General features: G+C 46.3%; 1 protein-coding gene across 2 annotated transcripts in view; it reads left to right on the top strand.

Moving 5' to 3' along the window:
• The window catches only part of Sh3rf1 (SH3 domain containing ring finger 1), a 170,327-nt gene extending 157,170 nt beyond the window's left edge, over nt 1-13,157 (top strand). For both annotated transcript variants that reach the window (XM_052162506.1, XM_052162507.1), the window contains exons 11-12: nt 983-1,335; nt 10,798-13,157. In XM_052162506.1, the coding sequence (XP_052018466.1) occupies nt 983-1,335; nt 10,798-10,966 (522 nt within the window). In that variant the 3' untranslated portion in view covers nt 10,967-13,157. The remainder of the gene's footprint in view (nt 1-982; nt 1,336-10,797) is intronic.
• Nucleotides 13,158-16,147: the final 2,990 nt, after the last annotated feature.

The raw sequence follows: 16,147 nt of genomic DNA on the forward strand, positions 1-16,147 counted from the left end.
AGGTTATGGTTTTTGGAGCATTGAGGTGGTGTCGGGGAGGACTCTAATTTGTACATTTGCTTGCAGAAAGAAAGAGAAAAGGGAGAGAGAGGAGGGGGGAAGGAAGACTTAAAGATGTCCCTGCCCTGAAGCTTTCCTTAGAATCCTGTGGCGTTGTCTCAGGGTTTGCAATCAGGAGCTGCTTTCACAGTAGGAATGGTTTGCCTCCTGTCGCTGTGACTGGTTACATTTAATCAAGGCGGTGACATGTAAGAAGTACTGGAGCCCTTGACTCTGCTCAGGGCATCTTTCCTGAGAATGATAAGGTTCCTGCGTGTTGACACGGAGTCAAGTATTACCAGGCTTGCATTTAACCCAGTATACAATTGGCTCCCCTAGCAATAATCAGAGGACAGGCAGTATTTGCAGAAATTAAATGCACAATCTGAAATCTCCACCTTATTCTTCAGTATCTATTTGTGCTTTCATTATTCTATTGATTGAGTTTGTGTGTGTGTGTGTGTGTGTGTGTGTGTGTGGTCGCGCGCGCCTGTGTGGTGTCAGAGGACAGCCGGTTGTTCTTGGTTCTCTCTCTGCCACACAGAGTGTGGGGATTGAATTCAGGTCTGCCAACCTGGCACCACGCTCCCTTACCCCCTGAGCCATCTCACTGGCTACTTGTACTTCTATCAAAGTAAAATACAAATTGATTTAAAAAAAATTTTTTTTTGTTTTACATCTTTTTAATCTGTTTTATCTTGCTGCCCCAGTAGAAGATAGTAAGGAACAAGAGAATTTCCAACACAAACAGAAGCAGGCAGACGAGAAAGGGAGAAGCAGTAAGCCAAAGGTCAGGGTAAAGTCGCAGGAAGGCTACCCAGTCACGGTCATGACTGGCCATGATGCAATCAGAAAGTGCGTCGGCGTGCCTTGGAGACTACAGGAGCAACACAGCTGCCGATCTCCAACTAATATCCATGTTTGTTTGTTTGTTTGTTTCCAGAAAGAAAAAAAGGGCCTTCTCAAGCTACTCTCTGGTGCCTCCACCAAACGAAAGCCGCGAGTCTCCCCTCCAGCATCACCTACCCTGGATGTGGAGCTGGGGGCAGCGGAGGCTCCTTTGCAGGGAGCCGTGGGTCCTGAGTTGTCGCTAGGGGGAGGCCACGGCAGAGTGGGGTCCTGCCCCACGGAAGCGGATGGTCCAGTGGCCGCCGGGACAGCAGCCTTAGCACAGGATGCTTTCCACCGCAAGACAAGCTCCCTGGACTCCGCAGTGCCCATCGCTCCGCCGCCCCGCCAGGCCTGCTCCTCCCTGGGTCCGGTCATGAATGAGGCCAGGCCTGTGGTTTGTGAAAGGTGAGTCTGAGAGAGAGCTAAGGTGTACATAGCAAACTTAAGGCTAGAATTTGTATCCCGATCTAGAAGATCATTTTCTATGGCATCGTAAAATTTCCAGCCTGATTGGTCAATGATAAAATAGCTCAGGCTTTCTTTTTTTGTTACGTACCAACACACCACTGTTTTCCCTTAGTTAACACTTAATTCATAGTCACATGGTATCTATCTATCAATCACTAAGGTTCTAAGCCAGTGGTCCCCAGCCTTCCTAATGCTGGGACCCTTTAACACAGTTCCTCATGCTGTGGTAACCTGCACCCATAAAGTGTTGTTACCACTTCATAACTGTAATTTTGCTACTGTATGAATCAGTTGTTCAGGGGTCAGGACCCAAAGGTTGATAGCCACTGGAATCCTATGTCTTTTCTGAGCTTACACTGGTACCTACTGGAGATAAAGCACCCACCCAGAGAGGTTTTTTTTTCTTGCTTCCTGAGGCAGAAGAAGACAGTGTAGGTTCCGATGACTCTTGGTTCTTATATGCAGGATGATAAGTACTTTCAGAGCGATTTTTGGCTTGGAATGGTGCTTACAAATGGGGGTTCTGTGTCATGCAGTCGTGGGGGTCTAGGGTTGTGTTAGGGAAGAAAACATAATAAGACATGTATCTACCAGGATGAAAACTGGAAAATTCACTGCTACTCATTACCCTAGGAAGCAGCATGCAGTACATTCAAATTTCTGTTGTTTTCCGTCTAACGTAAACATGTAAGCGTTACCTGCTTGGCTCTTTCTATACACGCTGTTCCCTTTAGACTTGAACTTTAGAAGATAAACTTCCAGTCTATAGACATGTTCCCTTTGGTTGGCATTCTCTCTGTTGTTGAGCTGGTGACAGTGGTAGTGTCCTCATGTTGCCCTGGCTGGACTCAAACTCCTGAATTTTCAGGCAGAGTCCTTCCATCTCAGCTGGCCAAGTGGCTAGTGCTCTTGCTGTGTGCCACCATGCCTGACTTGTGGCTTTGCTAGGAAATGGTCATTTAAAATGGTTTAGGCTGGAGAGATGACTCAGCAGCTAAAAGCATACACTGTTCTTGCACAGGGCCCAAGTTCAGTCCCCAGTCGCAGGGCAATTGTGGCCCCCTGGCCTCTTTTCGTTACCTGCATTCATGTGCACACATCTGTCTTAGTCAGAGTTTCTATTCCTGCACAAAAATCATGGCCAAGAAGCAAGATGGGGAGGAAAGGGTTAATTCAGCTTACATTTCCTCATTGCTGTTCATCACTAAAGGAAGTCAGGACTGGAACTAAAGCAAATCAGGAAGCAGGAGCTGATGCAGAGGCCATGGAGGGATGTTTCTTACTGGGTTGCTTCTCCTGGCTTGCACAGCCTGCTCTCTTATAGAACCCAAGAGCGAGATGGTACCACCCACAAGGAGCCCTCCCCCTTGATCACTAATTGAGAAAATGCCCCACAGTTGGATCTCATGGAGACACTTCCCCAACTGAAGCTCCTTTCTCTTCGATAACTCCAGCCTGTGTCAAGTTGACACACAAAACCAGCCAGTACAACATCCATACATGGTCACACATGCACATACACACAACTCATAATAATAATAATAATAATAATAATAATAAACAACTCTTTATTTTTTATTTTTTTTGGTTTTTTGGATTTGGTTTTTTTGAGACAGGGTTTCTCTGTGTAGACCTGGTTTTCCTGGAACTCACTCTGTAGACCAGGCTGGCCTCAAACTCAGAAATCCACCTGCCTCTGCCTCCCAGAGTGCTGGGATTACAGGCGTGCGCCACCAACGGCCCGGCAATACACAACTCTTAATAACAACAACAACAACAACAAAATCACTTAAATTCACTTTTCCTTTGTATTTCAATGGAACTATATAAACATTTGTGTTGAAGCCTCATGATTTTGTGCCACATTTTCAATTAAAAGTAAACTATCAACGTGGAGAGTAAACATCAAGCAACCTATGTTTATAAAGTATACTTTACATTTTCATAAAGAGCTAAATTTGTCTGTAGCGTAGCTCTGACTGATCTACAGCTGTAGTACAGCCAGTTTTGAAATGACACATTACCCTAAAAGTGTTCCCTCCCTGCACACAGATCCTTCTGTGTTTCTCTTCTTCCATTGTGTTCTCAGTAACGCTTTGAAACCGAGTCCTGGCTTCGCTCGCGCTTTGATTCTGGAGTCAGCCTTTCTCCCGCAGAGTTCCAGTGCTGCTTTCCAGGACAATGCCTCCCCGTCCCTGGAGCTAGTCCAGTTACTGTGTACTTGTGTTCAGTCACCAAGGCTAGCTCTCTCCCTCTCCAGGCCTTGATCTGCAATTTCCCCCTCGTGCCCTGAGGCGCTCTACTGCCCCCCACCCCCACCCCCACCCCCACCCCAGTCCTTTGTGGACTCTGACTGTTTGGAAGGATGGTTCACTTTACCCACACCCCCCCCACACCTTGGCTAGGCCCTGCTGCCTCCCCCGCCACCCCCATTCTGCATTCTTTTCAATTGCCAGATGTCCTTGATCTCTGTGGCTTTAGCATTCCTGTTCTTTCCTCTTAAAAGGCTCTTTCTGACGGCAGGCTGTGCCTTTCAGGCCATCTGAAAGGAGGGTTACTCACCAGACAGGTGATTTTGGGGAACGAGAGAGGCATATCAGATAGGGAACATGAAGAACTTAATGACGACGGGACAGATGGACGAGGCCACTCTCGAAATCTCTGGCAGGTTTTTATACGGCCATTTCAATTTTTAGGAGAGGGAAGGGGGGTCCTTAGAAAAGATTTCAGCCCAACTTTATATTTTTATAATCCATATGCTCAATGGAATATTAAATGTAATAGCCAGCAACTCTCTGCAGCCTTTGCCTTCACACAGCGATGGTAATGGTATTTATTTAACTTGCGTGCTTAAGTCCACCTGACTATAAAAACAATGGGAAGCTGGTATAGAAAAGCCATCCACCATCCCCTCCCCCCCCCCCAGGATGAAGGGTTTTGGTTAATAGAGCGCTACAAGCATGTCATTTAGGGATTACCTGCTGCATATTTCAAAACCTCCAACACAAGGAGAAGCACTTAGAGCCCTTGAATGGAGGAAGTGTGATTCAGAAGGCACTTGAAGGACTGAGTCCCTTCACCCACAGGCTACACTGCAGCTTCCCCCCCCACTCCCCCCCCCACACCACCCCCCCCACCCCCCCCGGGTCAAATGCCTCAGCCCTGGGTTCCTTCTCTGGGACTTTGAGAGATTTTCATGAAAACGTGTTTCAGAGCTAAGTGGACTGTTGCAGTGTTGCAGTGCTAAGACAGAATGAGCACAGGGCCATCTGCAGAGGCAAAATCCCCTGTCCCACCACCGGCCCTGCTTTGTCCACCAGCAGAAGGTTGGGGGCGGGGCTAAAGGTTAAAAAAAAAAGTGCTGTCAGTGAAAAGGAGCAGTCACGTGACGTGGGGGAGGAGCAGTCTCATAATGAGGATGGATGAGCCTTGAAGTGTGTTGACAGGTCTTGGTGTCAGCTGAGAGAAAGTCTCCTGCGGAACAAAGGGATTCTTTTGTGTCTGTGGGAGAGGACTGCTGCAGAAAACAAGGAAGAAATAGCCCGCATGGAGGGGGTGGGGGGGAGAGGCTGTCTAATTGATGACAGCAGAAATAATAGAACAAATATTGTTAGACTCTATTTTGGAAGGACAGAGGAAAAATAATTAGGAAATTGCAAGGTGAACATAGGAAGAAACGTTTTCAGACGAGATGGAAAATGAAAGTTATGTTTGACAGTTTTCACGCACACACGTGTGGTGGTGTGTGTGGGTGTGTGTTGTGTGTGTGTGTGTGCACGTGACTTAGGAAAGCATCGCAAGTCGCCTTTACCTGTGTGTATTTTTAAGTTTAGGAATTAAAGCAACAGACACATAGCCTACAATGGAAAAGAACCGTGGTCTCTGATCAGGGATTAAGCTAGTGTACTCAGAAACATACCAATTGGATAGTGGTGGGTTTGCAGAAAGGCAGCCGGGCTTAAACAGCCTGATTAATTTCTTTGAGTCCGGTGACAATGAATCCACTGGGTGAAGCAATGGGCATGATTTATTTAGACTTTGCACATGATACAGAGCCAGCTAGGATGGTTTTGCCAGTAAAATACTTAATTGCTGCGGTAACTGACAGGACGCAGGGAACACTTAGTCGCCGGGACCAGGTTAAGAGAGTGTTTCAATGAGTCACAGCGAGACTCATTGCTTTCATATATAAAGGGAGATCAGAAACGACAACATGGGAACCACAGAGATACCAATCAAGTCAGGGGATAAAAAAGAAAGAAAAGAAAAGAAAAGAAAAGAAAAGAAAAGAAGAAAGAAAGAAAGAAAGAAAGAAAGAAAGAAAGAAAGAAAGAAGAGAAAGAAAGAAAGAACGAAAGAAAGAAAGAAAGAAGAGACTTTATAGTATCAGAAGATTGTCAGAGGCCTGTTCAGATGGGAGTTAGCATGCCCGTGACCCTCTCTGGAAGGCTGGCACATCTGTGGGTGCCTTCTTCACACCACAGTGGGAATCTGTTTCTCCAGCTTCACTCTTGTGCCTGTCGCAGTCAACCTAGAGGTAGAAGCCCATTAGAGCCAAATTGGTCAAAGGGACCAATGTGCTCTCAAGAACCAGAATGCGGGTCAGCCCTTCTCTCCTCCCTCCCCTCCCTTCCCCTCCCCCTACACACATACACCCTCCCCCTGATTTCTTGCATCTTCTCAGTCACTCTATCTCGGTCTCCCATGTCTTACTAATATTTCCATTATTTTTTAGTTTATTGAATCATCTCAATTTTTAGTTGTCTAAGTAGAGTTAACCCACAGCCAAATATAATGCAGAGCATGAGAGATCTTAGAACCCTCAGTCCTGACTAGGGTGTCACCATCAAATCCCTCCCCCCAGGACTCAGGGAACCCTCCGCAGAGAGAGGCAGAGAGAGTGTAAGAGCCAGAGGGAGGGAGTGGGGGACACCAGGAGAGCCAGGCCTTCCTGAGCGAGTTCAGGTCATAGAGACGGAGGCGGCAGGCACAGGCCTGCATGGTCTGTACCAGGCCCTCTGCATGTGTTTTACAGCTTCCAGTTTAGTGGTCTTGAGGGGTGTTTTGTTTTTGTTTTTTAAAAAGACTTATGTATATGAGTACACTATAGCTGCCTTCAGATGCACTAGAAGAGAACATCAGATCCCATTACAGATGGTTGCGAGCCACCATGTGGTTGCTGGGATTTGAACTCAGGACCTCTGGGAGAGCAGTCAGTGCTCTCAACTGCTGAGCCATCCATCTCTCCAGCCCTCCCAGTTTAGCATTTTTTGATAGGATTCCTGAGTGTGCCAACCAGTGGGTCTCTGATTTTTGAGCCTTCTCTTGGAGCCTATTCCTTCTATTTATTTGCCTTCTCCAACTCCCATATTATAGTTCTTGCTTTATCTTACCATGTTTTATTTTGTTGTATTTCATTATGATCCCTTAGAAGGCTTTTCTAAGGAGAGGCAGAAAGGGGATGGTGGGGATTGAGAACTGAGGTGGAGAGACGCTGGACCCGTGGAGGAGGGAAATCAGGGTACATCGTGTGAGAATGCAATCTCTCTTCAATAAAAGGAAAACCAAAATCTAGTTAAAATTTGCCCCTATTCAAAGGTACAATACCCTGGTGCTGGTGCCTTTACGGTGACCATGTGGCGCTGTCCAAGTCTTCTGTGTCTTACAGTAAGACTGCGATGTTCACAGCCAGTTTCTTCCCGAAGCCCCTGAAGACTGTTCTCTGCATGATGGTTCCGTATCAATGGAGTCCCCGAACACCTTTCCTTCCCTTTGGCTCTCTTCTCTTAACATAATGCTTTCAAGATCCCTCCATGTTGTAGCATATATTAGAATTTCAGTGGGTTTTTTTTCTTTTTTTTTTTGAACTTCATTTATTTTGTTAAAGAACATTACACATATTTTTTTTTTGAAATACTTACGGAGTGGTTAGATCTCTCACTTATTCAATGTGCTTAATAAGAATCATCTTACGTTCTGCCTTTGGTCATACGAGGTGGAGAGAGTGAATTCAGCATTATCCACGAGTCGAAAATAAACGAGAGAGGAACCCAGATGGCAAAAATACAGTATGGACTGCGCTAAGTGTCGTGAGAAATACACACGCGGCCCTCTGGGGCTCAGTCAAGCGTGAAATTACTTCCAGCGACGGGGCTGGAGGCTCCCAGGGGAGAGTTTGAGCCAGGTCTTGAGAGATTGATAGGGCGTGGATGGGCAGAGATCGTGAGAGATTCCCCATGCAAGGGGCTGCAGGAGTCAGTATGTGGAGGAGGAGGGGCGGGGGCTTTGTTTGGAGAGCCATAGGCAGGCTGGGTGGGGGGGGGGGGGGGTTTCGGAACGTTTGAGGTGGTGATGGCTGCTACAGCTATAAAGCAGGATTAGGACCCGCTCCTTGAGGGCTTTGTCTAGCAGTGTGAGGATTAACCTTACAGACACTGAGAGCCCGCTAATGGTTTTCCACAATGGGTACCTACAGGTGGCATTACTTAATATAAATATTTGACTTGCGCATGGAATGGATTGGGGGGGACGGGAGGAAGCGTAAAGCAAGAAGGGGGTGGGGCTTAGTGAGGCCGTCAACCTGATGACAGCGAAGGGGACCAATGGGGGTGCAGTTTTCGGAGGTGGCTCAGCAGGTGCCATGGAAGGTCTGCAGAAGGTAGCTCAGACTCTAGATGTTCAGAAGTGCCCAGGAGCCCTATGCACACAAGGGCGAGCCAGCAGAAACCAGTGAGGCAGAGAGGCTGGGCGAGGCGGCAGGTGCGAGGGCCTTCGCAGCTGTGGCTGACATCTGCCTGTGGAGCTCTGTAAACACTGCGCTTGGCAGAGCTGGGGTGCCTGGGTTCCCTGTGCTGCCCTGCCAGCATTGGGGGCTGTGTGACCGAGCCTCAGTACAAACCACTCCTTAAGGCTCGAGGCCAGGCAGGGCCCGAGCTGGAAGGCTTCAGGTGGAGTCTCTCTCTTTCTCTCTCTCCCTCTCCCTTTCCCTCTCCCTCTTTCGTCGGCACCTGGCAGTCCTCACATGACGCACGGTGCGTCACAGTTTCCATTCTGCACATGACTTCTCCCTCCACCACTCCCCCTCGAGGTCTATAACTTAGCAATGAAAATTTGCTCCCACTGGGAACTTGGCAGGAAGATTATGTTCTCAGCCCAGCAGCCATTGCAGTCCGGGGGTTTTTCCTGACAAAATTGGTTTAGTGAGTTTTTATAAAATGCAAATATTAATCTAATTCCCTTCACGTTTCTCTAAGCTAGTCTTGTACCATTTTACCTTAAAGCAGCTTGCAGACTGCCAGCCAGCAACGCGTCTGGGGAGAGATCCTACACCGAATGTGCTTTCAGTCCGTGGTACATTTCCCGCCAGAACTGCAAAGCCTCACTTAAATTTTAACTTGCCCCAAATGGCAGCTACATCATTGCTTTTTATGTGGACTTTCAGCCTGCTGGCATCAGACCTGAGAAAGCACCTCTGGGTTCTTCTTTTAGATCACCCTGTGATGAAGTTGTTGGTTTGCTTTTAAAGATGTCAGTGAAGGGATTCCAAAACTCGATGTCATTCTGCAGTATGGGAACTCCCAGTATCAGAATGTTCTAGCTTGTGGCCTGAGTTCATCTGTTAGTTATACACTAGCTCATGTCTTAAAATCCCCCTCCCTGAAGCACCAGACCCGTGAGTGCCCAAGGAAGCCCCATGCGTGATGTGGCTGGCTTTCTGGGGTTGAACCACATGTATCACTGTACCAAGAATGTCACTCTTCTGACCTCGTGATGCTACTTACGAAATAGATCGTCTAACTCATAGAAGTCCAGGTGAGGAGACTGAGGCAGCGTTAGCTGGCTCAAAGTTAAGATGCTCTGAGTGATGTCAAGACTGGGTCAGTTCCCCCTCCCCCACAGTGCCTCGCCTCTCCTCCCTGCTCTGCACTTGATTGATCAGGGCTGTAAACTCTCACGTCTGAGTTGGCTGAACCTTTCCTGGAAAGGCTAAGCCGACCCAGCGCTATGCCTTCGCTGCAGACCTTGGAGGGTAAATTGGTACCCGGGCCCTTAGGGAGCAGAGTTATTGTTGGACAGCTACTTAGCTATTGTGAAAAATGAGCCGGCTTGCTGTGGTCTTTGCTAATGTGGTGGATTCTGGGTTTTTACGGAATGGGGATTGGAGAGAGAGCCAGGCTATACAGATGCTAGACCGGGGCTAGAGGGCCTGCTTTTAAAGAGGCTGCTCCACACCACTGTTGACTGGTTTTGGAAAGCAGCTTCAGGCCCTCACATGGCGTCTGATTAGGGGTGTCCAGTGCCCTCACTCCTGCCGGCTGATTTCCAGTCCTCAGTCACCTGGCCTCAGAAATCAGTCACTTTTGTAACAGTTCCTTAGCACACGGTGCTGTAGAAGATTTGTGAGACTAGCCGCAGGTGCAGAGAGAGCTGGCGGATGGCCACCAAACACCGCCAGCAACCACCACTTTGACAGGAAGAGCAAGGCGGAGGAAGGAGAGAGAGAATGTCTGGTAGAGAAAAGACTGGGTGGAGGGAGCCAGAGTAAGTCACCGCTGCCTGGCTTCCTTAGCTGCCAATCATAACCCTGCCTTAGAGACGAAGGCACAAGGGCAGAGGGTTAGGTGATGGTCATCCCCAAGGCTGCTGGGCAGTTAGGTAGTAGCTACACTTCTTCCCACTCACACTCATATCTGCCTGGAGAACTAAGCTCAAGCCAATAGATTAGGACACGTGGAGATTACAATGAAAACATCACTGCTGGTCATGGTGGGCAGAATTGAGCCCACAGTTCTCTGATTTCTGTGTAGACCTTGGAATTTCTCTTGCCTGTGGAAAGGCAGGCAAACTTCCTCAAAACCACTGCCTCCTGGATGTGAAACCCAGTATAAGGGATACTGAAGACCATCTTCCAGATCTCCCCCGGGCAGCAGAGCTGACACCTCACTTCTCCCAGCTCATAGTACCGAGGCAGAGCAGAGCCCACACAACCTGCAGGAAGGAAGTCATAGCTTGCTTGCTTAGCTACTTGTCCCTGTCTCAGGAATCAAATCTACTTGTCTCTCCCTGGAGTGGAGAGTAGGACAGAAATGGTTCCCCTATTAAGAATCCATACAAAACATACCCTTAAGTATAGCTAAAATACAAATACTGGATGCAGACTAAAATGTCCCTCTCTGTGGAGGTAACTCAGGCACACCAGCTTGGCCATTATTAGTGGATGAAAATGAATACCCAGACTCAGTCTTGTTCATGCCAAGCCGGCCAAACAGAATCGCTGGATTTTGAGTTGTACAAACCCTTGTAAATGGCTGTGTAAATTCTCTTTGTGTCGAGGCACCTTGCAGACCGACAGTGCGCCGTTTTTATTGCTAAACTGAATAGCCTGCTTCTGTCTTACAGGCACAGGGTGGTGGTTTCCTATCCTCCTCAGAGTGAGGCAGAACTTGAGCTCAAAGAAGGAGATATTGTGTTTGTTCATAAGAAACGAGAGGACGGCTGGTTCAAAGGCACATTGCAAAGAAATGGGAAGACTGGCCTTTTCCCAGGGAGCTTCGTGGAAAATATCTGAGGAGCCTGAACACGTCGCATCGCATCCCATGGCTAAAGAGCGCAAAGCGGTTTCACAGCAAGAGCACATCTGTGGACTTCCAGACCCTCAAGAGTTGAGCAGAAGATGGGCACCTGACTCCAGAGCCCCGGCCTGGCTACCCCAGGGGCCGAGTGAAGGCGGCCGGCCGCACCCGTGTGGGTTCCGCCCCTCTGGGTTCTGATGTGTAAAGTGTGCCTTGTACTGTCTAATGGACTATACAGATAGTTGTCTTTTTTTTTTTTTAAAGATGTATAACTAAAATGGACAATTGTTTACAAGGCTTAACTAATTTATTTGCTTTTTTTAAAAAACTTGAACTTTCTTGTAATAGCAAATTCTTTGGGTTATGGTTTTTTAGAAAAATGTTAATTTATGAAATGACAATTAAGGAGAAGCTGGGTTCTCTCCTGTGTGTTGAGAGCAAGAGATTCTTTTGACGTGGACTGCATCTCCCCTCCTCTGCTTGCTGCCCTCCTCCCTGCCATTATATTCGGCTCCGTTTAGACAAAAATGCCAGTTTTCCAAACAGCTGAATCGGTACCAGGAAGGAGCTGGGGAGGGGAGGGAGACGACATACTCCAGGTAGAGGAGCTGGTAGGTCCCCATCTGTCTGCTTTGATCAGAAATCAACCCGAAGACCTAATCCTCAATCTCATTTTGTGGGTTTTTTCCTTTTCCTGAAACCAAGTGGGTAAGTAGGATGCAAACTGAAGCACAACCCTCGACTGAAAACCCGCGCCTGTCTGCCCGCAGTAGCAGCAGCGCGTGGGGGAGGAAGAGAAACGGAAGTGGTTGGTAGTCGCTGTGTGTGAATGGCTCCGAAGCGTAGTTCCCATTCTCTCCCCAAGTGATCTGCATGCCCAAGTCACAGTAAGAGTTTGTGAGACAGCGGTGGTAAGAGATGCACTCGTGTTAAAGTCAAAGGCTGTAAGAAACACTGAACATTTCCGCTCACCCATCGTGATTTCTCCGCCATCTTGCATGTGTTGCCGGATTCCTGCAGTGGTGTGGACTGTGCATGGTGTGTGTATTTCATAGCAGTTTTCTCTCAGAACTGACGGACACAGGAGGTTTAGCATACGCAGTGGTCTCTTCCCTGCCCCACCACCACGACTGACTGAGATGTCTTTAGTGTGCTTGTTCCCCCTCTGGGGAAGGCACCCATTGGCCGGCACACCAGTAGTTAGTTAAAATGCTTGTCCGCGTGTGTCCTCCCAGCGGACTGAGGTGAAGGGTGAGCTTATCCGGGAGACCACTTGTTCCTGTGACTGTGTTGAAGCTCTTCAAGGCTTGCTGGGAGTGGCTGTGCCCACACCTTACAATTGTGGCAGGGTCTGGCCGAGCCCATCTTTTTATATCCATCCTTTGATGCCCTCTTCCAATTTCACCCCAGCTGTGGGTCTGGCTGGTCCTGAGAACAGATAGAGGAAAGACAGCCGGTAGTGGATGGCCTTGTTCTACAGTTCTCTTCTGGGTAAGGTAGTAAGGAAGTCAACGGCCAACCAACCTTTTCCATTTTTGTTTTTTTAACTTTAAGATAAAAGTAGCTGGGAAATATTAACATGAACTGAAGAATCACAGAATGGCAAGAGATCCCATTGTCTTAAAAAGATACGTAATGTGGTTAGAAATGGAATCATTCCTGTTAACTGATTTATATATATATATAAAAACACTGTATATTATGTTCCGTTGTGTTGAATTTTTTTTTAAAGAAATACTTGGATATTTGTGTAATATATAAAGGTTTGGTGAAATGAACTTTAGTTAGAGAAAAGCTGACATCAGCTTTCATGTGTGTGAGTCGACACCAATGTGTCATAATATTCTTTATTTTGGGATATTAGTGTATTTTATAGAAATTTAAAAAAAAGCAAAAAGACTACTACAAGATGATTTTTTTTAACCTGTCTTTTCTCCATATTTTCAGCTATGTGATTGAAGTATCCGTGGTAATAGCTTCCTGGTATAACGTTGGTTAAACTCATCTGTTGGTAGCTCATTAGGTGATATAATGTGTGGGTTTTGTATTGGGCTCTTTGGAGACGGTAGACGAATGTTGTAACAAGGGCTTGTTACGCTGTGGTGGGGATGAGAAATCAACAATTTCTCATGTCTTTTATGTTAATTTTGAGGACTGGATAAAGGTTTCCTTATTAAAAAATTGATGTTCAACCCTTCTATGCCCTTTGTATCAGTCTTTGAAGAGTTTGCTCCTTAAAATGAATAAAAACCTGCTGGGGGCGGGGAGGCGGGGAGGCGGGGAGGCGTCTCAGTGGTTAAAAGCCTGCCCCATGCTTGTGGAGAACCTGAATTCAGGTCTCATTACGTTGGTTAGCCCACAGTCGCCTGTAACTCCAGCGCCAGGGGACCCAGGACTCTTGACCTCTTCAGCACGGTCACTTTTGACTTGATTCCTCAATGCTAACACTCCCTCCACATGAAGCTCAGTCTGAGGGTGCCTCCTGTGAGCGTTGGTTTGATGGCTATGATTTCTTTTTTTCTCTCAGACCAACTTTATTCGCTTAGTTCCCTGAGAAACTTAAACTCCTCCATGGGTTCTGGGTCTCACAAGACTGTGGAGCATTTGCTGAGCTTGGTTCCTCCCGGTTCCTAAAATAACCTGGCAAGTGTTTGATTTCTAAGTGTGGGTGTAGCAGGCCCACAGCCAAACACATGACCACCACAGGTCTGGCGTGGCGTGGGAATGCTGTCCCTCAGCTCAGTTTACCACGATTTTTATCTCCCATGGAATCAGAGATCCACGTACATCTCGCCTAAAAATATATTTCTCTATTGACTCTAGGTTACCGTATCAAATCACTTGTAAGAATTAAAGATCAGGAATTCTTGGGTTGGATTATAGGTTTGCCATAAGTTCCCTCTGTAATTGCCTGTGTAAGCCAATTATGATGTAGTCCTCTCTTCCTACCACTGTCCTATGTATCCCACTAGTGAAAGTGAGGGTCAGAGGAAAAAGTGTTTTCTTTCTTTCATACCAATTTGTTTGTTTGTTTGTTTGTTTGTTTGTGGAGACTGGGTCTCCATGTAGCTGGCTAGCCTAGAACTTACTATGTAGACCAAGCAGGCTGACTTCAGACTTGCAGAGATCTGCTGTCTTCTGCCACCCAGTAGGCCAGATTGAAAGGAATGTGCTATATCATGTTTTAATGTGTCATATTAGTTTCATCAAATTCTAATCAAAATAATTTATCTCCTCCCTAAAGATCATATAATACAGCATAAATCTGTTTCAGGGTCTAACTGCATTCAGAAGGAACAAACTAAGGTTCTGTTTACAAGAGCTGCACGTTTAATTTCCTGTTCTTATAAGAAAGAAAAGAAAAAAAAAAGAAAAAAAAAAGGACTTTTTCCTTTTCCTTGAGATGGCATTTTATTGTGTTGGACAGTCTGCTTTTAAGCTCCTGAGTTTAAGCAGATCCTCTTGACTGTGACTCTAAATCTCCCCACAAGCTGTGGACACCCACTGCCACGCTCAGTTTCAGACCGTGTTTTCAGTGCCTTGAGAAGTTTAGAGGCTGCTTTAACCCAAGATTATAACAACATTAGGATTTGAGTTTGGAAAGAACTTTTAATAGCTGTCTTAAAGTTATTTAACTCCATGTTTGTATCCATGGAAAGTTTGTGTGTGTGTGTGTGTGTGTTGTATCTATATGTAGCATGTATGGAAGTCAAAGGACAAATTTGGGGAATCCGTTTTCTCCTACCTTCATCTGGGTTCCAGGGATTGAACTCAGGTTGGCAGGCTTGGATGGTAAACACCTTTACCTGCTGAGACCTTAGACTTTTATTGTTGTTGTTGTTGTTGTTGTTGTTATTACTACTAGTAGTAGTAGTAGTAGTAGTAGTAGTAGTACTATCATTTCTATACGTGGTGCAGGGGACATGCACAATGATCAAGAATCACTTCTCCCATTGTGTCTTCTGGGTATCTAACTTGGATTGTCATGTTTACCCTGCAAGTGTTCCCACTGAACCGTCTTGCTGGCTCATATAAAGTTTTTTTTTTTAAGATTTATTTATTTATTATATGTAAGTACACCGTAGCTGTCTTCAGACACACCAGAAGAGGGGTCAGATCTCATTACGGATGGTTGTGAGCCACCATGTGGTTGCTGGGAATTGAACTCAGGACCTCCAGAAGAGCAGTCGGTGCTCTTAACCACTGAGCCATCTCTCCAGCCCCATAAAGTTATTTTTTAATGTGTTTTAAACCAATTAAAGTGGCCTTATCAAGTAGGATCCAATTGAAAACACTTCAAGAAAGGGAACCTGTCTGCCTCTGAAAATAAACTGGAGTATACTTACAGACAAGATTAGCCAGTGTCCAAGTTTGGCAAAAGGGAGTGACCTTCCTGTGGGTCCAGACTGTGGGGTGTGCTGGGGACTTTGCCCTGCCTGTCCCACAGGCCCTTATCAGCAGACACAGGAAGGAGCTATTTGACTGAGTAGTGACCAGCCAAAGTAAACTGTAACAGTTTTAATATACACTGTGTTTCCTATTACGGTTAACCCTAGAATAATGCAGTTCTAAACTGGGCAAGTCCCTGTAGATACAAGATTTAGAGATTTGTAACAGTTTTAGGTGGGAAAAAAAAAAAACCAATAAATGACAGACCATAAAACCTAACAATGTCAGGCAAAAACAAAAAGCATACCATGTATGGTGATAACAGTCTTATCATTTACATATCATAAAATACACATCTGTCATTTCAAAAGTTAAAATTTTATCAAAACTCACACAAACACAGACTGTCCAAAGTACCATTTTGCAGCTGAAATGAAGAAACACAAACAGAAAAACTAGACATAAGATGCAGCATAAACCGAAACTGCATAAAAGCACCCGGTGAGGATGCTGCAGCAATCCAGTGGCCACCGGTGTTGCAGTACAACCAGGAGTCGAAGTGCCTGCTTAGTCACCGTGTGAGCACGTGATCAACACGTGAGCCTTCCTCTTGCCAGGAAATAATGAGCAGTGCTTGCAGTGATGGCCCCCAGGGTCCACGCGCATCACAGTATAACATGCAACATATGTGCTAATCGGCTGTTGATGTCTGTAGAGCGGCTGCCAGTCGACTGGTAAGCTATTGATCTTCGTAAAGTTCTACATAGGGTTTTGACTCCATGAGGGAG

Source organism: Apodemus sylvaticus, chromosome 18 (genome assembly GCF_947179515.1).
Source record: "Apodemus sylvaticus chromosome 18, mApoSyl1.1, whole genome shotgun sequence".
Classification (NCBI taxonomy): domain Eukaryota; kingdom Metazoa; phylum Chordata; class Mammalia; order Rodentia; family Muridae; genus Apodemus; species Apodemus sylvaticus.